At 32.4% G+C, this 24,563-nt stretch overlaps 1 protein-coding gene across 2 annotated transcripts in view; it reads right to left on the bottom strand.

Annotated features, from left to right (window-relative positions):
• Window positions 1–22,562, bottom strand: part of LOC143080078 (L-fucose dehydrogenase-like) — a 30,142-nt gene extending 7,580 nt beyond the window's left edge. The window contains exons 1-7 of one of the 2 annotated variants that reach the window (XM_076255749.1): window positions 22,422–22,562; window positions 19,691–19,729; window positions 17,870–17,967; window positions 16,420–16,486; window positions 13,968–14,059; window positions 13,466–13,570; window positions 13,080–13,147 (exon numbers count right to left, since the gene is read on the bottom strand). In XM_076255749.1, the coding sequence (XP_076111864.1) occupies window positions 13,080–13,147; window positions 13,466–13,570; window positions 13,968–14,059; window positions 16,420–16,486; window positions 17,870–17,967; window positions 19,691–19,729; window positions 22,422–22,506 (554 nt within the window). In that variant the 5' untranslated portion in view covers window positions 22,507–22,562. The remainder of the gene's footprint in view (window positions 1–13,079; window positions 13,148–13,465; window positions 13,571–13,967; window positions 14,060–16,419; window positions 16,487–17,869; window positions 17,968–19,690; window positions 19,730–22,421) is intronic. The other variant, XM_076255750.1, reaches the window with a different exon arrangement.
• Between the last annotated feature and the right edge of the window lie 2,001 nt (window positions 22,563–24,563).

Genomic DNA, 24,563 nt, shown 5'->3' with positions numbered 1-24,563 from the left:
GATTATATGGTACACTTTGAGCAAACGGCGACATGGAATGGTTGGTCCGATGACGAAAAGGCTCAGCAATTAACAATGAGTTTGCGAGGCTCAGCGCAAAAGATTTTGGGTGATTTAAAAGCGGAACAGCTTAAAAATTATGAAGAATTAAAGAAAATTCTATGTCAGCGTTTTAACCCAAAAGAACGCGTCGCTGTATACAGATGCGAATTTAGAACGCGAATACGTAGACAAAATGAAAGTCTTCAAGATTACGGTTACGCATTACGTAGGCTTGTCTGTCTTGCGTATCCAGACAGTGATTTCAACTATGTACTTGAAGAACTAGCTATAAATCAATTTACAAATGGACTTGGAAATTTCGAAATGCAAAAGCAAGTACAATTTTCGCACCCGAAGACGATCGAGTCAGCAATAGCGTATGCTGTTGAATATGAAGCATTTGTCGGGACACAGGCTGATATAAGAAAACCGAAAGATAAGGAAGCCGAATTTAATGTAAAATATCCGGTACAGGCTGTTAAAAAGCAAGACATAGACAAACCGAAGCCTGAAGAATGCAAAACTCAAACTAATGCATCGGAAGAAGCGTTGATGAAGGTCCTTGACTATTTTAAGGAAATTAGCCAAAAACTTACACAAATGAGCCTTCCACGAAATCAAGAGCGTCACAATTTTCGAACTCCAATTCGTTGTTATAACTGTGGAGAACTGGGTCATATTGCAGTGCGTTGTAGGTAACCTCCAAAAGTTAAGAACGATGTAAATGAAAACAACGGTGATTTAAACAAGTAAGGGTTGATCCTGTTCCCAAAGGTTCGGCCCCACAGTTGAAAGGGAATATGAAAATCAGAATAAACCATATTACTCCAAATTGTTTATATTTGCCCGCTAAAGTAAATAGCATTGATGTTAAACTTTTATTAGATACCGGTTCTGCTGTCAGCATTTTAAATAAATCTATATTTGAAAAATTAGGCATTGCTGAAACGCAATTAGGTGCGTTCGGAGTTGAGCTTATCGCTGCCGACGGTAAGCCGATACCAGTACTAGGGAAATTTAAGTTACAACTTTTGCTAGATTGCTGTGTTTTAACACATGATTTTGTGATTGCTGACATTGGTGAAATGGCAGGATTAATAGGCATGGATTTACTCGAGACGAATAGTGCCTCTATAGATATAGCAAACGCAGAGATTAAAATTTCTGATCACTCTATTAAGCTCGAAAAGGAAAATAGTAGACTTTGTGCTTTTGTAAGGACAGTTAGTAAGGAAAGAATACCCCCTTTTACTGAACGAATTTTTGAAGGGAAGATAAACGGGTTTCAAAGTGTGGAAAGTGAAATTTTGTTTGAGCCAATTAGGTTTCCTGACAATAAAGGAATTTTGTTAGCTAGAGCCCTTATTAACCCCCAACAAGGCAAAGTTCAAGTGCCTGCACTAAATAGTTCTTCTGCGGTAGTTACTTTGTCAAGGAACTCTATAGTAGGGTGTATACAGCCAATAAAAGCTGCTACAAAAGTGAATGTCGGGATAAATGATAAACATGAACAAGCTTTACCCGAACATTTAACCCCGATACTTGATAAAATATCTCCTAAAGTAACGGAAAGTCAAAAGCAGTCTATTAAGGAGCTTTTGATCGAATTTCAAGATATATTTGTGGGACCTGACGGAAAGCTAGGCCGTACTAATTTAGCAAAACATGTCATTAACACTGGTGATGCGAAACCCATTAAATTGCCCCCTCGTAGAGCTCATATTACGCAACGAAAGGTAATAGAAACTGAAATTCAGAAAATGTTAGACCAAGATATCATAGAGCCTAGTGAAAGCCCTTGGGCTACCCCTATTTTGCTTGTAAAAAAGAAGGATAACTCCGTTCGCTTCTGTCTAGATTTTAGGAGGATTAATTCCGTTACAAAAAAGGACGCATATCCACTCCCTAGAATTGACACTTGTTTGGACTCCCTAGGGGGTTCCGAATGGTATAATACGCTAGATATGGCTAGTGGTTATTGGCAAGTGGAGATGGATGAACAAAGTAAAGAAAAGACCGCATTTACATCTCATATGGGGCTATTTCAGTTCAATGTGCTTCCGTTTGGTTTGACAAATGCTGGTGCTTGTTTTGAGAGACTGATGGAGTTCGTACTTAAGGGATATCAGTGGAAGAGATGTTTATGCTATATCGATGATGTTATAGTATTTGGCAATACTTTTGAAAATAAATTGACAAATTTGAGATTAGTCTTTCAAAGATTTCGTGAAGCAAATTTAAAGTTAAAACCTAGCAAGTGTTCTCTTTTTCAAGATCACGTTTTATTTTTGGGTCATATGATATCTTCAGAAGGAATAACATGTGATCCTTCCAAAATAGAAACGGTTCAAAATGGCCCGTACCGACAAACGTCCACGAAATTCGAAGTTTTCTGGGTTTGGCTGGTTATTATCGGCGATTCATACCTCAGTTTTCAGAAATTGCATCTCCTTTAACCGAACTGACGAAAAAGGGTAGAAAGTTTACATGGAGCCTTGAATGTCAAGAAGCTTTTGAAAAATTAAAAGATAAATTAACTTCAGCCCCAATTTTGAGTTACCCAAATGAAGAGGGGATGTTTATTATAGATACTGACGCTAGCAATAATGCTATTGGAGCCGTTTTGTCCCAAAAGCAGGGGAACGAAGAAAAAGTTATTGCATACGCTAGTAAGATGTTGAGCAACACACAGAAACGCTATTGCACTACGTATCGAGAATTACTGGCTGTGGTTCATTTTGTACAGAACTTTAGACATTTCTTATGGGGTCAAAAATTCTTGATAAGAACTGATCCTGCATCGCTTGTATGGCTTAAAATTTTTAAAGAACCAGAAGGCATTGTTGCCCGATGGATATCAGTTTTGGATACGTATAATTTTGTTATTCAACATAGAAGAGGTTGTCTTCATGGTAACGCTGACGCCCTTTCCAGAATTCCCTATAGTAGGTGTAAACGTTCTAAATGTCCTGGTTGTGAGGGTCTTAATGAGGGAAATGTAGAGCTAGAGGGATGTTGTTTTCATGATTTTGAAAAACAAGCTGTTTTACCAATACAGTATGGGGAAAATACAAGCACTATTGACACTTTAAGTACAGATTCAGATATTGATTCTGACCCAGAAAATGACATTCAGTCAAATTGGTTAGTGAGTTGGGCTGATGAACAAATAAGGGAATGGCAAAATAATGATTCTAATATTTCTAAAATTTTACAACTCAAATCTGAATTTGAACATAAGCCTCCCCGTGTACATGTATCAGATTGTAATTTCGAAGTGAGGTCGTTATGGTCTAATTGGGAGCTTCTTGAAATTCAAAATGAAATCTTGTATTATAGATATGAACTTGAACAGGGCATGTCTTTGGTTCTAGTTGCGCCTTACAATATTCGGTCAGATATCATGCATCAGTTGCATACCCAGAGAATTGCTGGTCACTTAGGTAGAGACAAAACTCTTAAGGCAGTGAAATTTAGGTTTTTCTGGCCAGGCATGTCTACCGATGTAATGAACTGGTGTAGGGAATGCTGGGATTGTGCTAAAGGTAAACCCGGACCAGGAGCTGGAAAAGCCCCTCTCCAACAGTCAAAAGTTGGAGCTCCTTTTGATCGTATTGGAATAGATATTGTAGGACATTGTCCAATTACTGCCAATAATAATGAATACATTATAGTGATACAAGATTATTTTACAAAATGGGTCGAAGCTTTCGCCGTTCCCAATCACACGGCTCAAACGGTTGCCGATAAATTAGTAACTGAGTTATTCTGTAGGTTTGGTATTCCCAAACAAATTCATTCAGATCAGGGTAGAGAATTTTGTTCAGAGTTAATGGCCGAAGTATGTAAATTACTTGAAATCGATAAAACCAGAACCACTCCTTATAGGCCTCAAAGTGATGGTTTAGTAGAACGACAAAACCGATCATTAAAAAAAATGCTCTCCAATTTTGTTAACGAAAATAGAAACGATTGGGATGATCATTTGCCGTTTTTACTCATGGCTTATAGAAACTCAAATCATGATAGTACTGGTTTATCACCCCATAAAATGATGATGGGAAGGGAAATGACATACCCCATTGATATTTTAGCTGGTAGCCCTCCTAATACTCCAGAGAGTAGTTGCCCTATTGAGTATGTACAGTGGTTGAAACATGTACTTGATAAATCACATTGTTTTGCAAGGATGAGCCTTGATAAGGCAGCTCAGCGCCAAAAACAGAATTATGATAGGGTAGTTAAAGCACGGTCTTTTGAGACAAATGATTTTGTTTGGAGGTGGAGTCCTTCTGTGGCCGGCGTTAAATTTGGTAGAGGTTGGATAGGTCCTTTTGTAGTTTTAGAAAAACTATCAGATGTTCTTTATCGTATTCAAAAGTTACCTCAGACAAAGCCCATAGTTATACATGTTGATCATTTGAAATTGTATTATGGAGAAACCCCTCTAGCATGGCAGATTGACGATGTTTCTGATGATGAAATATCACATGTTTCACTTAATGGAGATGTTGAAATGTTTGAAACTGATGTACATAATGATAGTAATGATATAGATGTAAATATAGAATCTGATATAAATGATAATGAAAATGAAAGGGGAGAAATTTTGAAAACTCCGCCACGCAGAACACGCTGTTGACGTCCTGTTAATAGGCCATTAAAGTATTCACCCGATTAAATGTATATATGTTTTATTTTAAAGGTCTCTCATTTTATCGTTTTTATTATATAAGTATTGATAGTTATGTAAAAAAAAAAACCACACACACACAGAAATTCTCTTTCACATTTCAGAGGCATAATATGTTGCGTTTACATTATCGCTGCATACTGATTAAACAACACATCATATATATATATATATATATATATATATATATATATATATATATATATATATATATATATATATATATATATATATATATATATATATATATTTTATTTTTTTGTTTGCGTTATTATTATTTTTTTTGTTTTGTTTTTGTTTATACTTATATCAAAACTAGTAAAATTTCATACACTGATATATATATACGGCATGGATCTTAGGAGCCAGTTTATAGAAATGACAGAATTTCCCATGAAACTGTATTTATGATATTTCGGAGCAGTGTATCGTGTGTCATGTCTATAAACGCGTGCATAATATTGATTGATACTCGCTCTGACACTGGGTCAAAGAACTCTGCTCGTCAAAGCTTTATGTTTCGATAAGGCCGAAGTGACTAAAAATCGTATTATTGCACTACACACTTTAGGTATATATTGCAAGTAAGATTGCCTTAACTAAGGTTTAAAACTATATAGATTTGAAGGATTTAGGTTTAGAGAACCTCCCAAGTTTTTATAGACCTTAGGAGTTTATTAGAGGAAAGTTTTGCTTGTACAAGACTAGAATCCTGGTGTTTGGTTATAGTATTGTGGGTACAGGATTTAAATCACGCGCATGATGTAGTAGAGTCGCGCCACGTCAGTTTTAATTATCATCTTTATGATTTAAATGAACTATATTTTCAAAATCTATATTCAGAATTATTTTACCACGTATCTATATATGTAGATAAGTATACATCCACACAAATAAAAGAAGAAAAAAAAGAACAGCACATAGTTAGTTTCATTTTTTTTTTTTTATTCATTTCGTAATTGTGTTCTTTTCTTTTGGTTTTGTTTTTACTGATGATTGTTGTTCAATTTTAGCAATGGATTACACTGTATCTACGAGAGAAATGGCTTGTTTAGACATGGACACAAGAGCATTAAGACCTGGTTGTCCAGTTGGTGGCATGCCTTGTCCAGTGGCATCCTGCAGTACAGGACACCTCAATTTCAGACAGCTTGTCCGCCACTGGAAAAAGTATCATGAATTAGAAATACATGCCCATAAGTGTCCGTTATGTGGGATAACAGACACCAGACGGAATGACCTTAAGCGGCATATCAGAGTTATGCATTGGGTCACGGGTGGGAACATGGAACATCTAATGAAGTCAGTTGTCGCCGTGACTGTCATTAACGCACAGTACAAGGAACCTGGAACTGCTGTCTTGCCTAAGTATGTTCGTCAGAATCAATGTAGTACGGAAGACGCATTAGTAGAAGACGCAGTAGTAGAAGCCGATTGCCGCATTACTGGTGTAACCCCCGCCGATGATGAAGAAGTAGTTGAAGACGTAGTTGAAGAAATAGTCGAAGTCGATGAGGTGTATTATGAGGCCCTCACACCTAGGGAAATGGCACAACGACAACGGGAGGAGTATGTCAGGCAACACACCATTCATTTGAATGAACTAGAGACTCCGGATGTTCTTGTCTCACGTGACCAGGTGGCAACATTTGCTGATGTCAACGGGAAGACTCGCATGGTGGTTAAAACCAACTCGAACTTTAAAATGTGACTTTAATTATTTTTTTATATATATGTTCAAATGTAAACATTTGCTTTTTAAGTTGGGGGGAATGTAGCGGAATCGGTTTTTATATATTTAAAATTATATGTAGGATGGCTTATTTCAATTTACAATTCATTTTCATTGTTATTATTTTGCTTACATGTTCGTATCCAGGGTAAACTAAAAAGTGTAGTTGATTTCTATTGGTTAATCAGTAAGGATTCTCGGTGTTTTACATAAGAAAAATGATTAAAAGCTTTTCTTTTCTTCTCGGTAGTAATCAATAGTTGTTTAGAATAAAATATTTTCGAGTGCACCTTTATATACAAGTTTGTATCGAAGTACGCGGTTGGTTAAAGTTGTTATTTCTTTACCTGTAATTAGTATATAAAGTAGATATTTTATTAATTCGGCCGCTTGATCGTATAAAGCCAAGGTCTGTATAAGACATAATCGACATTTGGTTTGAATAAAACCGTCGTTGTTTATCTTTATTATTAAGGGCTTACGGGTGTATTATACCCCGATGTCTGAATAAGACACTGCAACTTGGTTTGAATAAAACCGATATGCTTTATTTCTCAGGGTGATTCTTTGTTGCTTTATTTGGTCCGGTTTTAGTCCATAGCGTGTTCTAGTAAGAATTTAGTAAAGTATCTTTTATATTTTGGGGGTTTGAATTTAATATTTAATGAGATTACGATAGAGTTTAATAGTTTAGGGTATTTACGGTAAAATTCCATTTGTTTAGAAGCCGAAACTTAATATTCATTTTACATTTTTGACAAGAGCTTTTACATTATTTTACAATGTAATATTTTATGTGACTTTGATACTTTGTATTGTTATTGCAATATTATTTACATCTGTTGATATTTTGAGAGACCTTATTAAATTATAAACTTACTTATCTCGATCTCTTCAGCTAAGGAGACTCAGGGCCCAGTGGTTCGAACCTTTACATGAGGTTAACAGACGGTTTTATACAATTTATAGTCGGAAATATCAAGTAGACTTGTGTTTCGGGAATTAATTATTTCCGAGCCATAAGATCAATTACGCTTGATTTAATATAATTGTCCGATTACAGGTGTGTCAATTTGTAGTTAAAACTTAGGGATATTGAGGTCAATGTCAAGTATTGATTTGTCGGCGTACGTATAGGTAAAGGTGGGTTCGAAGAGTAGACACACGTATTCACGGTATTGTTGATTTATACCCACGATAAAAAGGAACTTGTCATTACAATGTAGAAATACCTGTAGCTTTAGAGGCTGAGTTAACATTATAGCTGACTTTAACAAATAAAACACACAGATAATAAAAGAAAGATATTTTATACATAGAAAAATACTGAGATCAAACCGTCTCCTGTTACAATATAATACAAATCCTTGAACTCACCATTTTCTTCAAAAAGAAACAACTGTTCTTTTACTTTTTGCTTAACCAAGGGGGAGAATCTACGTCATCACGCAGGGTGTCGGCGATTGAAATTGGACCACCATTTTGTCGCTTCAAGGTAAGAATTTGACTTATTATTCCAGTTATATGAGGGTTATGTTTATACAAAATAGTCCACCAAAGACTATATAAAGTAGGAAAATAAATGAGCCATCGCTCAATATTATTGGTTATCTCAATTTTGCAAACACTTCGATACCAGTTTTAGGAATTAGGTCAACATGCAGGATATCGGCAAAATTTTTCATAACAACATCTTGATTATCAAGAACCGCCTACTTTATCAACAAATGAACATGTCCGAATTCTTTATTGTACTCGGGAAAATACTTGTTACTCACAAATATCCGTCATTATGGTCGAAAAACGTCTTATTTTTAAAAAATTGAAAAAGGATGTCGGCAACACATCGAATATCGAAGGATGTCGGGGACACACTAATATATTAACAATGTAAGTGTCCTTTGATTATATCAACCATAATAAAGATACGAAAAAAAAAAACAAAGCAGGATTAGTGTTCCTTGCTTGCTTCCATTTCATGCACTCAATTTCAGGATTCAATTTTTGTAAATAATCGAGAGAAAAAAAGTTTTAGAAGGTGAAAGTCAGAGTCGGATCGTTTCAGCTAACAAAAAGTATCAGGTTTAAAATTTTATACGCCAGACGTGCGTTTCGTTACATTTTTACTTGCATATGATACCGTAGTTAATTTGGCTTTTTAATCGAACTTTCATGTCTCTACAGTACAAAAAAATCTCACGGGAAACTATGCTGGTAAAGGCATTCCACCCAGACAATTATGCAATGTCATCCCAGACATCAGATTAAAAAAACAATCTTATATAACTACACGTTGTTCAACCACACATTATAATACGGAAGAACTGCAGGAGCAAGTGCTATCAATTCTTGCAGTTTGTCATTTTTGGGGGATCCTTTATTTCATGTTCCATTTCATGTAACATGTCGTTTTGAAGTTGATCTGCAAACAATCGTATGCATGGCCCTGTTGGTCCTCTATCGTGACATTTGCGCAAGTCTACTGGCGGTTTTGTTGAAATTTCTTCAGTAATTGGCATTGGGGAAACTTAACATTTTTGCCAGGCGTTTTTATTTTGATGACAAATGAGGACTTGCATTGTTTTGATTTTTTTTACGGGTGGCGATTTAGTGGGCGATCTGGTCGGCTGTTCAACATCAGATTGTATTCGCGATCGTTTCCGCCTGCACAAGTTTAAATTTGATTTGCGGCTTGTCATGACCATTAGTTTTAAATTAGATCTAGTCACATGTTGAATAACATATGTGTTAAAAATAGTATATATTAATGTGTCCCCGACATCCTTCGATATTCGATGTGTTGCCGACATCCTTTTTCAATTTTTTAAAAATAAGACGTTTTTCGACCATAATGACGGATATTTGTGAGTAACAAGTATTTTCCCGAGTACAATAAAGAATTCGGACATGTTCATTTGTTGATAAAGTAGGCGGTTCTTGATAATCAAGATGTTGTTATGAAAAATTTTGCCGATATCCTGCATGTTGACCCAATTCCTAAAACTGGTATCGAAGTGTTTGCAAAATTGAGATAACCAATAGTATTGAGCGATGGCTCATTTATTTTCCTACTTTATATAGTCTTTGGTGGACTATCTTGTATAATCATAAGCCTCATATAACTGGCATAATAAGTCAAATTCTTACCTTGAAGCGACAAAATGGTGGTCCAATTTCAATCGCCGACACCCTGCGTGATGACGTAGATTCCTCCCCTTGTTAACGTCCAGTGGCAAACATTTCATGAAAGTTAAAAGTTGAAAATTGATCAATATTGGGAAATATGTCTACGATTACAAATTTGTATTCAAATTAAAAATATACCCCAGATAATATTAAAATAAATTCGAATTACAGATTGTGCCACCAAACCTAATTGAATTTATCCTTTTTTCAACTGTCAACGTATAATCTACAATCCACTGAAGTGCATTTAAAAGAATACTGAATAAGCCTTTTACTTTCTGCTTTGTAAAAGAAACATTATACCCAGTCCATTATACTTTAAACAGCTGAATCAAAATTATAAGAGAGATACTAGTAGACAACACAATGGCCAAGAGAAACCCTAAACATATATAACAAACGGCTAAAATTTACTACACAAACAACTACCGGCCAAACAACACTATGATCCCGTCAAAACAAGGTTAAATAGGGTCATGCTCAAGTTTATTTGGGTCATACACTGTCGAGATTTCCATAAATTTTCACGTAAGTATGAGGGATCGAATAGAATCGTTTTCATAACAGTGTGGACGACACTATTTCTTGGCGCGCTCAGATATCACTTGACTGAATCAGATTAGGTTACATTCATCTGTAACACGGAATTATCACATCGACCTTTACACCGTGGGGTTGCCAAATGTTCTTAGCGCATAATCAAATAACACAAATAACTAGCAGATGACTAAACCTTGTGTGTTGATTTTAATGTTAAATACGAAACTATCTTTTTTCTTCTTCTCATGCACATGCATGAATTTTACTCCTTTATTCTACTTAAATTCCATCTGGGAGTCCTCTGACAGACTGAGTGAGCGTAAAATTAAGAAATAATTGATGCAAGCTATACTTTATTGTAGGTTTAACATGGGTATTATATTCGTGATTATTTTTGCCCGAGCGATAGTGATAAAATAACACGAATATAATGCCTACCCATGTTAAAACTACAATAAAGTATAGCTTGCATCAATTTATTTCAATTCCGAATGTAATTCCTATGTCCGATGTATATAAGTGTAAAAGCGTTTGTGTAGGCTCTTCCATTAACTTCCCTTTTTTGTTTGTAAAGAAGCAATCGGCTGGCACTGTGATTTTTCAGAGTGAGGAGTTTAAACAGCCAGCAGGAACGGTTGTCGTATATAGGTTAAATACGTCAATTTCGGAATGCAACACATTACAGTCATAATAAATGAATTAGTAACATCATTTATTTCTTATGAAGCAAAAATACTGCAATCTGATTGGTTGACTACCCCGGTGTAAATAACACCCCACCCTTGTTCCCCCGGGGATAAATAAAATTTTGACAAATTTTTCTAAAAAATTAAAAAATAAAATTTTGCCAAAATAAAGAAAAATATAAAATTTAGAAATTTTTTTTTAAGAAAATGCTAAAAAAAAAATTTTTTTTTTAAAAATTAAAAAAAAATTAAAAAAATATTAAGCTGCGCCTCATTGTGTATGAATTTTCAACAACGGTGTAAAATTCTGTACACTCCTGATTACACCAAGATAACTAATAGTGCACCATTTAAGAGTTTTAAAGTGTTTTAAAATTAAGGAAATAAATAAAAGTGCATGATAATTTGATAAAATTCATTAATCTGAAGAAGTCAATATACGCATGTGCAAACAAATTTTATTGGATTTAGAGCATGGGTTTGTTCACAAAGCGAAAGAAGCACGTCATATTAGAATCATTGTTTTGATAGCCGAATCCAAACAAGTTAAAGGCAGATACATATATACTAGTATATATACATATATACTAGTATATATATACATATGTGTAATGTCTAAAAATAGCAACAATCAACATTCAATCTAATTAAGCGTGGATCAGCTTGTGAAAATAAACTGATACAGTAACTGAATTAAAATTATATAAATGTCTAAGAATATAACTTAAACACGATAATTTTCTAATAGATTTTAAATAGAATCTGAAATACGCAATATTTCGCTAAACAAATTAGCTTCATCAGGCGTGTTCATCTCTCAAGGTGAAATTGGATGCATGACAAAAAAAAAATATTTTTGTAGCTTCATCTCTACAAGAGTTGAGGAAAAGTGTAACATATTGATTGATGTTGCATAAAATATGTTTGTAGCTACAACTACATGAAGTTGGAATAAAAGTTTAACACATTAATAGATGTTCGATTAATTGTATGAATTTCTATAAATTAATTTGTATGATTTCAAGATAATCATGGTTTTGATTTGCTTTTAAATCTTTTTTCATCTCTCTCATTGAGTCCATCAGGTTCAAGAGTTCGTAACTGGTGCATCCAAAATCTATCTCTTTTTTGTCTTCCTTGTGTATCCTAATTTTGATTTTTCTCAATATTTGAAATGTGACGTTTTCAAAATCATGTCCTGCTCTTAAAAGGTGTCTTGTAATTGGGCAGTTCCTTTCTTTTGTATAAAATGACCGATGGTTATTTAGTCGGATGTTAAATGGTGTTTCTGTTTCACCAACATATTGTAATTTGCAAGTTCCACACGTTAGAACATAAATGCAATTTTGCGTTTTGCAATTTGATGTTATAAATATGTTGTATTTTTTCTTTGTGACTGTGATGACGAATTGGGTTTCGATGTTGGCGACTTTGCAGCACTTACAATTGCCCCTTCCGCATGGTTTATAACCTCCGATTGTTGATATCTCCTGTTTAGATACTTTGGATGTTACCAGAATATCTTTAAGGTTTTTGGGTCTGCGGTAAGCCATAACGGGAGGTGATGGAAAAAATCTATTTTAAGGAAGGATCATTTTCAATAAGACGCCATGGCAGTGTTTGTGGTCAATTGATGAAAGATTTGTCAGGTGAGGATAAGCTAACAACAAACGGGATTTTATTTGTCTGGGCCGTCTTTTCTTTGTATTCAAGTAGGTATGTTTGGTCTTTTTCTTTTGCTTTACCGAAAGCTTCTGAAATATTTTTGTTCTTATAACCTCTTGACTTGAGTTGCTGTCTGAGTTGCCCAAACGATGGTTTAATTTTGATTCCGATGAACAAATCCGTTTTAACCTGATGGCTTGGCTGTACGGAATGCTCCGGGAGCAGTGTTTCGGGTGACAACTCTTCGGAGAGAGAAATTGGTGTTTATCAGTTTTTTTGGTGTGAAGGTCGGTTGTCATAACTCCGTTTTTTAAAGTTATGTGCATATATCATGTATATATGTCTCTGTTAAAGGTAAACGATTCAGTATTATTACCAACATAAGTATTGCGGTTGTTACACTGTTACTGGAATGCCTCTAAAAAATGGATACTATTGTCGATGATGATAGTCCAGCTAGGTCTAAGTAACACCAACGCAGGAACACTATATACCCTAATATTTATTTTAGCAACATGATTCATCATATACTTACGAGTTGACTCGAACATTGTATTTAGCCTCATCTATCGCAAGAGCTTTTGTCATAGATGTGATTGCACCCTACAAATATTAAAGAAATCAAAAAGTATTTCTTTCTCTCATTCTATTTCCTATAATCAATATGAAAAATCAATATTTGGGCGTTTGCATTGCTGACATTGACTAAATTTATCATTTGAATGTTTGCAGCAGTTGCTTTTTAATTTATAGTATGATGTTACTATATATTCATTGAATCACAAGATACTTTAAATTAACTGGTATAGATACAAATGCATCAGATTTTGCAAAATCAATTTATTCATTTAAAAAAAGACTATGACTAACAAAACTGCTTTGTTTTACGGATACATATGATACTATTGAAAATTAACGTACTTTAGTAGCTACGTATGTCACTGCCTGAGCCTGTCCAATTTGATTCACAAGACTACTTATATTTATTATGCTTCCTTCTGTTTTGCGAAGATGTGGCAATGAATACTAAACAAACAGAAAATAAGACAATAAAATTATAAAAAATATATTCAGGATTTTGTGGCGATGGTACAAAAGGCTAATTACACAAAACTTAAGTCTACAATCAAGAACTTCTCCTAATCATAGAACAGTTATTGCAGCACATGCCCTGCATGCCTTTGTTTCTGTTTTTTTTTTTTATCTTCAACATTTTATGAATTTACCATTAATTTTGTAATTTCTTAAAAAAATAATCAAACGGGAACTTTGTATCATAAATTCCACCACCTAGATAAGACACTAGATTGCTAATCAAATTATTTTTTTAGAGCACGGTTGCCAGTAGCAATTATACCTCTTCTCCTTATTTGTAAATTCATGCATGCAACCACATGTAACCAATTTAATCCAATCAAATTACCTTTGAGAATAGGAAGTAGTTAATAAGGTTCAAATCTAGAAGCTTTCGAAAATCCTCGGCTGAAAATTCATCTATAGTATGCGACAGAGGATCTAAAAATAAATTAGTTATAACTGAGACATACAACCATTGCCAATTTGTATAACACTTTATATTGACGAATATCTATCGTTTACTTATATTCGTTAAGGTTACAACCCCTCTATCCTTTAAAGAATTAAACCTACATGCAGTAAAATGTGAAATGAATACCGACCAACCCCTAAATCCAGATATTTTACAAACATATATAACACATGTTTAAAACATATTCTAATGTGCAAAAACATTGACAATAGGATTAGACACATGCAACTTAAAACGTCTTCTCCAATATATAACACATTGGTTTGTAGGTTCCCTACGATGCAAAATATTCGGACATAATAAACTGGTTTATTATATACTTTGTAGTAAATACAGATAAATTGTAGGTGTAATACAATCATTGGCAAGCGTGCTGTATCAGCCACCCGTGGTGATATCGATATCAGCATGGTTGCAAAGGCTTTATCACACCTTTAAGGGCATACGATAAAGTTACAGGGGAGGAAATGACGTTACTAACGTAAAATGTTATTTTCGCCACGTCAAACTGTGACATATCGGGAAAAGATGCATTTTTCGACTGATTTTTATCATTCAAACTGATTTAATTTGAAAACGAGTGCATGGACCCCTATTTTTTAAAACGACATTTTGTTTCATTTTCCAGGGAGATTATGTGGACCAAATTTTATAAAACTGTAAATAGTGCAATTTTTTTTAAATTTGATAAATATACAGCAAAATATGACGTTTTTTTTTTTTTTTTTCTCAATTCATGACCATTTGATAAATATGAGTTATTTCTGAATAAAAAAATACATAAATATTTAGGATACTTATAAAATACAGAAATTACAAATTATTTAACAAAAAACAATTTGTGTTTATCTTTTAAAACAAAAAAGTAATGTCTTTCTTTCGAAAGAAAAAATACGGCCACAAATCTGAATTTTGAGCAAATATACAAAATTTCGACCTCATTTAACTCAAAAAGTAGCACATGGAGGTATATTTTTTATTACATATTTGATTTAATCAGGCAAAAAATAGCCTATATGGAAAATTTCATCAAACTGTAAATACAGGATCAAAACTGTATCGTATGCCCTTAATCTGTATGACGTCACGTTATCGATTGCAGTCACTGTTGCAAAGGCTTTATCAAAACCCTAATCTGTATGACGTCATGTCAAACCTATAATATGTATGACGTCATTTCGAACCTCCTTATCTGTATGACGTCATGTCACATAAAAAAATCTACGTGAAGTATAGTATATAATAAAGTGTATATGATATATGGCGTTTTCAATATCACACACCGTATCAACCCTCAACCAATATAATCCCTCGAGCAGAGCTCTTTTGAGCACATAGATTTTCCTTTACTACAGAAAAGGCCATGACACAATTCATCATGGACATGGCATCCTCTGTAAGTGTCAACGATCTATCATTACCACGTTTTTATCTTAACCAGTTTAATAGAAGATTCTTTTGCATTACTGACGTGAAAAATTGCCTGACCATTGAACGAAAGTTTTTTTTCATCTTTTGTTTTAAAAGTATTCAAATCAATTTATCAGCATCTTCTTGAACAAGACCCTCAACCTGGAAAACATTATACGGGAAGTACACACCATATTGAATTTAATCAATGGTTGGCAATACTTGTGAGATAGAGTTCCGGGATACGGTTTTCAGACGAATCTGTCATGTGACTTCCATCACCACGTGACAAAAATGTATGCATAGAAAATTCCTACACATGTTGAGCAAACGGGTGAAAAAGTTTTATCTTATACTGCACTAAATATTTGGGAAATTAAAATCTAAAAGGATGGTCACCCTCCCTCAGTCATACGACAATCACGATTATGTACTTACGGAACATTAATTATTTCTATACTACCCTACAATGAAAGTGCTGGAAACTTTCAATACAGCAGGCAGGGATACAGGCACGCCTTCTATCTGGTAAATGACGTCATAAAGGCGTGCGAAATTGACGATCTTTTCCGGTGAAAGATATGATTCCAGAAAAGGTGTCTCGGGTTGATACGGATGTGATATTGAAAAAGCCATATATGATATTCTCTATTTAAAATATTTTATTTCGAATATATACCTTATATTCAAATTCTTTTTAAAGAATATCTTTTTTCTAAGCCCTCACATATATGGAAATTATTCAACAAAAGAAATAGTTTTTTTATCACCTTGTAAATGATACAAATTATTTAAAAAAAATCTAATACCTTAAGAGTTATATATATGCAAATTATTTGAATACTTTTTTTAAGGAAAACAAGAGGTCAGTATTTATACCGGTGTGTAAAACAAATAAATGACCACAAAAACTCACGTGTCCCTGCGTTGTTAATCAAACAATCTATTCTACCAAACTTCTCAACTGTTTTCTCTACTATTTTCTTGAAAATAAGTAATAAAATGGTTCGTAAATACAGTTATTTCCGTAAGATACCTTCATTAATTAAAAAAAATGAAGTTACAGGTTTTATCCTAATATCGATCGACTGGAACAGATTATGTCAATATATATATTCTCGCGACAATGTCACATGCTTTTATATCGGAATAGCATTGGTAATTCATAGGCATTAATGATTCTTCTTTGTGTTCTCTTTTTTGTATTTTAAACAGAATTAAAGTTCTTTAAAAAAACGCCTATAAACAAATATATATTGAAATTAATCAAATACATCCAAAACTATTTTACAGCTGTTTACATCCACGTCATTTTGGTCTATGGTGAATAGTTTTCTCATTTGAACCCATACTATGTTTCCTCATTTTTGTATATATGAACAATTGTTCGTATTGTTGTGTGTTTGTTTTTTCTACATTGGCTAGATGTATGAGGGGAGGGTTGAGATCTCAATAAAACATGTTTAACTCAGCCGCATGTTTGCGCCCGTCCCAAGTCAGGAGCATCTGGCATTTGTTAGTCTTGTATAGATTTTAAGTTTCTGGTGTATATTGCGGAGTTTAGTATGACGTTCATCATCACTGAACTAGTCAATATAGAAACAGGCAGATATTAGGGATGACATCAAAAGATCGATGTAGGATAAAAAAACTTAAATCAAATAGTTTGGGGTGGGGGGGTCAACATTGCTGCAAGTTTTGTTAACCTAAAATCGATTTTACATATATCCCTATTGGTCAATCAATTTTTCCCAAATTAAGTTAAGAAGGGGGGTGTGGGGGTCAGTGAAAAAACTATGTGAATTAAGTTTTTTATCCTTCATTGAACTTTTGATGTCGTCCCTTACAATGTAGATAAAGAAAATATATTATGTACTATGTGCTATAACAATATTGTAGAAGATGAATACCATGTTGTTCTAGAATGTAATAGATATAGTGATGTAAGAAAACTATACATTAAGAAATATTATTGGCAATATCCATCCACTTTTAAACTTATACAGTTGTTATCAATTCACAATGTGAAAGAACTTAATAATTTAGGTAAATTCTTGTTTAATATTGAACAAATTCGTAATATGTAGATGTATTAATTATTTATCATATGAATTTATTTTCATTCTCCGCCATACATGTATTGTGTATAATTATTGTATTTATATTTCACTGATGCATTCAAAAAACTATTGTAAAATTCTATATTCTATAAGCTGTATTGCTTCTGAATAAAGTATTATTATTATTATTAGTAGTAGTAGTATACATTTTTGTTTATGGGCCAGCTGAAGCATGACTCCGGGTGCGGGAGTTTCTCGCTGCATTGAAGACCTAATGATAAACTATACTTAATTTGTTGTATTCACCTTGATATGTGATTCTTGTGTAACGTCGCCATATATGAACAACGCTTCTCCTGGTCCTTTTGAGTTTAACTTACTCTCCAAGTCCTGACCCTCCGTATCTACAATTCATAATCTTTATATTCAAAATGTTTTGTTTGGTCACTGTACGTGTGTAAATGTGAATGTGAAATAGTGGCTTTATATACCACTAGTCACATAACAAATCACAAAGTATCTTTATCCACATCCTTTATCAAAGTTACTTCTCAATGATTAAATTGTATTGACTGAGCGCTGTTTTTATTTTGTATGTCACGGTACTGCTTTTTAATGATCTTTAAAAAATGAAAATTTTGAGAAACCTGTTCTACCGATTTGTTAATAAGCTAGATATTAACGATCAGTTTGGTTTTCTTGCCATTTTTCATTTTAGCAACCTCTTTTGGTCAATACTACGAAAGCCTTTTAATTAGGGTCACTAAAAAAGAAATATTTATCTAGTAATTGCGAGAAAAACTAGCGCGTAATTACGAGATAATCATTGTTTAATCTCGTAATTACGAGATACTTACCGCGTAATTACGAGATAATTATCGCGTAATTACGAGAAAATCTATCACGTAATTACGAGATAAAAATCGTGTAATTACTTACCAATATTACCCGCCCCCCCCTCATGTTCTATCTTTAACCAGGGTGGCCATCTTGGTTGGTGGGCGGGGTCTTTGGATACATTTTTAAAATTAGAAACCCTAAGGGTGATTAAGGCCAAGTTTGGTTCAATCAGTTGACCCAGTGGTTTCAGAGGAGAAGATTTTAGTAAAAGTTCACGGACGACGACGGACGACGGACGCCAAGTGATGGGAAAAGGTCACTTGATCCTTTGGGTCAGTTGAGCTAATAAAAACGGGCGTTTCATTAGGTGTCCCGGAAGGGTAATCATGATCTGTATATCTATGGCCGAGTTCACTTGAAACTCTCGAGTTAAACTTTACTTACTCGGGTTTCAACAAAACGATTTTACTTGAACCACTCGAGTTAACCCCTCGCACTCTGGTTCAAACCCTCACCGAGCCAGGATTAAACTCGAGAAACTCTTGATTGACGTCAAACCAATGAGAATATTTTATTTTTTATGCTTGGTCAGGGCCTTACCCTAGAGTTACTTAGAGTTGTTCCGAATATCAACTCGAGTGCGTTCACGTGATAATCTATTAACTCTGAAGTCGATTGTAGAGTTTCAAGTGAACTCGGCCTTTATATATATGTTATGTTATCTCGTAGTTACGTGATATTTTTTTCGTATTTACGCGATAGTTATCTCGTATTTACGCGATAATTATCTCGTAATTACGCGACAATTATCTCGTAATTACGTGATAAAAAAAATCTTAACTCGTAATTATGCGAAAGTTTTCGCGTAATTAATTTACGAGATAAAAAATGATTATCTCGAAATTACGCGATAGTTTTCTCGTAATTAAGAGATAAATTAATTTTTTGTGACCCTATTAGGCTTTCGTACAATACACATAGTTATGTAACAATAAATATAATTCTAATATTTCAGCCGATTCCGCTAGTAAAGTCCTGTCTAAGATTAGGATGACACTGGCTTGACTTACTATGTGCAAATTATGATGTGTACCCGAGTTCAGTTATATGTATATCACTGAAATGCAATACGGGCATTTAAATGTGTACCATGATCATGATTATCATAATGATTAATACCGGCGTTTTGTTTTGCCATATTCAACTCTTCTAGCTATATATGATGCTATATAATCTAATATAACAGGAAAGCAGGCCCTACATATTAACATGTTTTATTATACGAACCGTCATTCGAACAGAAGATGACTTTTGCACCATTCTCAACTGAAAAATTAAATAGAGTTCAATTAAAAGTAGGATCATGTATTACTTTTACAAAGATCTATGAGTCTATACACACAAAATCATCTCGGCCTAGCCACAATCAGATGTTCATTTCATATTGGGTCTATGTTATAGGCGTGTAAAGACAAGAAGATAAACTTAACATAAGTAATACATCTTTGAACTGAAGAAGAGAATGTAGGGCTTCACAATGAATACCAAAAATGTATAGGTGTTACCGTTTTGAAAAAAAAACCACTTAAATACACGCTAAAAATGGGCAAAATTTCATGTTATGTTGTTTCATTGAAAATTACACTGTTTTTTTTCAATTGATAGTTAATAAGTGAACTTAATTTGAACTACATTATTGGTTCACTGTTATAGACAATTTATTCATCTTTCTTTTACTGGTTGTTGCAACAAAAAATCTTTAGTGGTTACAAAGTTATGATAAAAAGTGGAATACTATGCGTTTGTTATGAAATTTTGTATTTTTGTTTTTAGCTTGTTCAGTGTAGGGATAAAAGAGAAAAATAAATCAAATTTATGCTATTATGTGTTTTGTTTTCTCTTCTAGTATATAAATAATCAAAAACTACCTCATATATCAATATTGCAGTACCCTATCTGGAGATATATATGCCATCAAAGTTGAATATACAAATAAAGTGAAAAAAATGTCTTGTCCGTAGACATGCATTCCCTGGTAAACTGGAAGTGTAATAACATTAAATAATGTTGCATTGCTAAATTCCTGTTCTTTTGTAGATATGAAAACACCACTAAAAATTTTTTCTACCATCTATTAATAGAGGAAAAATTTGAAAAATATGTCAGAATGTCTTGTCCGTAGACACATGTCTTGTCCGTAGACTGATAATGACGGCTTTATATCAATATTGCTTGGCTTTATGGGTTTTAATTAGTCCTATGTGTTGTTTAAACTTAGAGAAGCTTATTTTAATTAATAAATGGTAATTGAAGTGTTCTAATTTTTTGTCAAATTTTAAAAAAGTGGCAAATTATCAGTCATAAAAACCATACCATATTTTACTTCAATATTGTTTATTCCAGTTGCTGCATACCTTAAAAGATTAACTAAATCAAATGAAGAAAAAGTATTTCTCTCTCTCTGACTTTATCTTTTGCATTTCGGTATTACCAGCAGATGAGGAAGTGTCTACGGACAAGACACTTGTACATAACAAGTATTAAATTCAATTATTTGTCTGCTTTGGAACTTAAATCTTATTTATAGGTGATGAAAGTTATCTATTCAAATTAAAACTCAGTATTTTCAACATAAATATAGTCACAATTAATTCTAACAGATTGTTTTTTCAACTGAAATTGTCTTGTCCGTAGACATTACCACACTATATTTGTATCCAATTTCCTTGAGTTCAGCCTAATTTGATAGATAAAATGTATGTTATTTTTTCAAGAGAACACATTCAACTATGTCAAAATTTGAGTTTTAATAAAAAGTAAAAACACAAAAATACTGAACTCTGAGGAAAATTCAAAAAGGAAAATCAAAAATCAAAAGGCAAAATCAAAAGTCCAAACACATCAAACGAATGAATAACAACTGTCATATTCCTGACTTGGTACAGGCATTTTTAATAATAGTTTGATTGTTTTAAACAGTCAGATGTACGGATTTCAGTTAAAATAGTGTGTCTTTATTTTGGCTTAATCAATAAATTATTGAGATATTAAAGAATTATGGGTACATTTTTATATTTTCCAAAATTTAAAAAACACAGCTTAAAATTTAATTGGTAACTTTTAATCTTAACTTTAACAATCATCTTTGAAAGCATTTAATTAAATATCAATAAAATGTCTTGTCCGTAGACATTATCACAATGATTTGTTTCCATTTTTTGAAGTTCAGCATCATTTGATAGATAAACCTGATAAAATGTTTGTTTTTTTATTCAAGAGAACACTTTCAACTATGTCAAAATTAGGTTTTAATAATGCATTAAATATGAATACAATGTCTTGTCCGTAGACAAAACATATAAATTGTATTGCTAAGTTTGATTGTTTATTGTAAGAATATGCATCAAGTTATTTTTTAAATGTTCTATACACCAAAAGAAAGGTTTTTTTTGGAAGTTTTGTTATTTATAGATTAGGTTAGGTATAGTTTGATCAGATAAGATTAATGATAAAAAAAAAAAGCTACTGTTGTTTGAAATCACTGTGAGTTAAACACATTTGTTTTCAAATAAAATGTTTGATATTCAATAATTCTAAACATATTTTGTTGTCTTTGTCATTGACCAAAAATCTGAGACTAATGACCATACCATGTCTTAAAGGCAACCATTTAAGAAAATTAGACAGTTTTTAAACACCATTTATTTAATAAAAATATTAAATATTTCTTCCAAAAACTGCATGTAATTATATAAATGCTTCCAGTGTTAGTCTAACGATGGCTATTTTTCATAATTTAAACCATTTCTGTACCATAATATCAAAAGAGTTTTTTCCTGAAGTGATAGTCATTTTTGAATTCATGTGACTCAATGACGTATAACTAACATAATATACGTCCTTGTGTGACTGAACACAAAATGTACACCTGATTGTGGCTAGGCCGAGATATGATCATATATAGTATTGGTTTAATAAAAATTTAAAGATCTTTAAATGTAAATTTTGTAAAGCTTACCGAATACATCTACACATCCTTTACCGATACCTCTGGATCCGCCTGTAACTAATGCAACTTTGTCCTTATATCGCAGACTTGTCATTCTTTATTTAGTAAATATTGTACATGTTGTATACATACACAAATGTATGGCAAGCCGTTTTATATACAATCAATTTCAAGATATATTTTAAAGTTACTAAGATATCTTATAAAGTATATAAGATATCGTATAATGTTTATAACATATCTTATTTAATTTTAAGTAATAAAGATATCTAATTCAATTTATAAGATATCTTATTTATTTTATAAGATATGTTATATACTTTTAAAGATATCTTATATACTTTTAAAGACATCTTATATCTTTTCAAAGATATCTTTTAAACAAATACTTTATAAGATATCTTGTATAGTTTATAAGATATCTTTAAAAGTAAATAAGACATCTTATTCACTTTATAAAATATCTTATTAACTATATAAAATATCTTATTAACTATATAAGATATCTTATATGTTTAATAATATATCTTTATAACCAGTTTAATAAGATATCTTATTTAGTTTATAAGATATCTTATTTACTATATAAGATATCTTATTTAAAACATAAGTAAATAAAGTCAACAATGAAGGCTCCCTCTGGAACTACGCAGCAGTAAATAGATCATGTGACAGCAGTTTCAAATTGGCAGTTATTAATAAATGTTCGTGATGTTTATATATCAAGAAAGCCTAATGACAAACTGCAACATGCATTAATTCTTGGCCTTGAGATTAATCACGCTACAGACACGTTAGCTGTATCAAAGCCTTTAAGAGTTTATACGAACTTTCACAATCAGAATAAAAATGATTTTTTGGCGTCCTAAAAGTATTTTGTATAGTTTGATGTGTTTGAGCTTTTAATTTTGCCATTTGATTAGGGACTTTTCATTTTGAATTTTCCTTGGAGTTCCTTTTTTTTTGGGGGGGGGGGGGGGTTTAAGGTTTTTTGTCTACAGTAAAACGTTTAAAGTAAAACACGTGTGATTTACGAAAAACAGGGGAAATTTGTCAAAAGCAGATATGTTTAATCTAAAACATTTACGTTTAAAATAAAACATATGCGATTTTCCCACAAGTGTTTCGTATGTTTTAAAAATTACACTTGTTTTTACAGTGTAATAGAGATATCTTATTTAATAATAGAGATATCTTATTTATTTTATCTCTATTATTAAATAAGATATCTCTATTATTAAATAAGATACCTTATTCATTTAATAAGATATCTCTATTATTAAATAAGATATCTCTATTATTAAATAAGATATCTCTATATTAAATTAAATAAGATATCTCTATTATTAAATAAGATATCTCAATTATTAAATAAGATTTTTATTTATTTAATAAGATATCTCTATAATAAAATAAGATATCTTATTTATTAAATAAGATATCTCTATTATTAAATAAGATATCTCTATATTAAATAAAATATCTCAATTATTAAATAAGATATCTCTATTATTAAATAAGATATCTCTATATTAAATAAAATATCTCAATTATTAAATAAGATATCTCTTTTATTAAATAAGATATCTCAATTATTAAATAAGATATCTCTATTTATTAAATAAAATATCTCAATTATTAAATGAGATCTCTTATATATTTTTCATATATTGAATAAGAATCTATAAATTTAAACAATAAACAATTACAATTAAACAAATGTCATTCATATTGATAGGAAGCAAGGGATTGCCTTTTTTTCTTTCGTTAATCGTGAAATAATCATTTAAAACTTTCGTGGTAATGCACATACCCCCCCCCTTTTTCCCATTTTAGTAATTTGTATGTCAACAACATAGATCGAGGAAGATGTGGTATGAGTGACAATGAGACAACTCTCCATTCAAGTAAAAATCTATAAAAGTAAACCATTATAGACCAAGGTACGGCCTTCAACCCGGAGCTTTGGCTCACACCGAACATTGAACATTGAAAGTGAATAAATATAAAAACGGCTTGCCATACAAATGTGGATGTACACTCATCGTCATGCATATTGATTTATATATATATAGACAGCACGCATACAAAACACACACAATACAGGTAACTTCTTATTTAGTTATTATATCAGACTGATATATATAGCCG

Source organism: Mytilus galloprovincialis, chromosome 6 (genome assembly GCF_965363235.1).
Source record: "Mytilus galloprovincialis chromosome 6, xbMytGall1.hap1.1, whole genome shotgun sequence".
NCBI classification, from domain to species: Eukaryota; Metazoa; Mollusca; class Bivalvia; order Mytilida; family Mytilidae; genus Mytilus; species Mytilus galloprovincialis.
The sequence above is the reverse complement of the archived record's forward strand: the minus strand, read 5'-3'. Positions and strand labels throughout refer to the sequence as shown.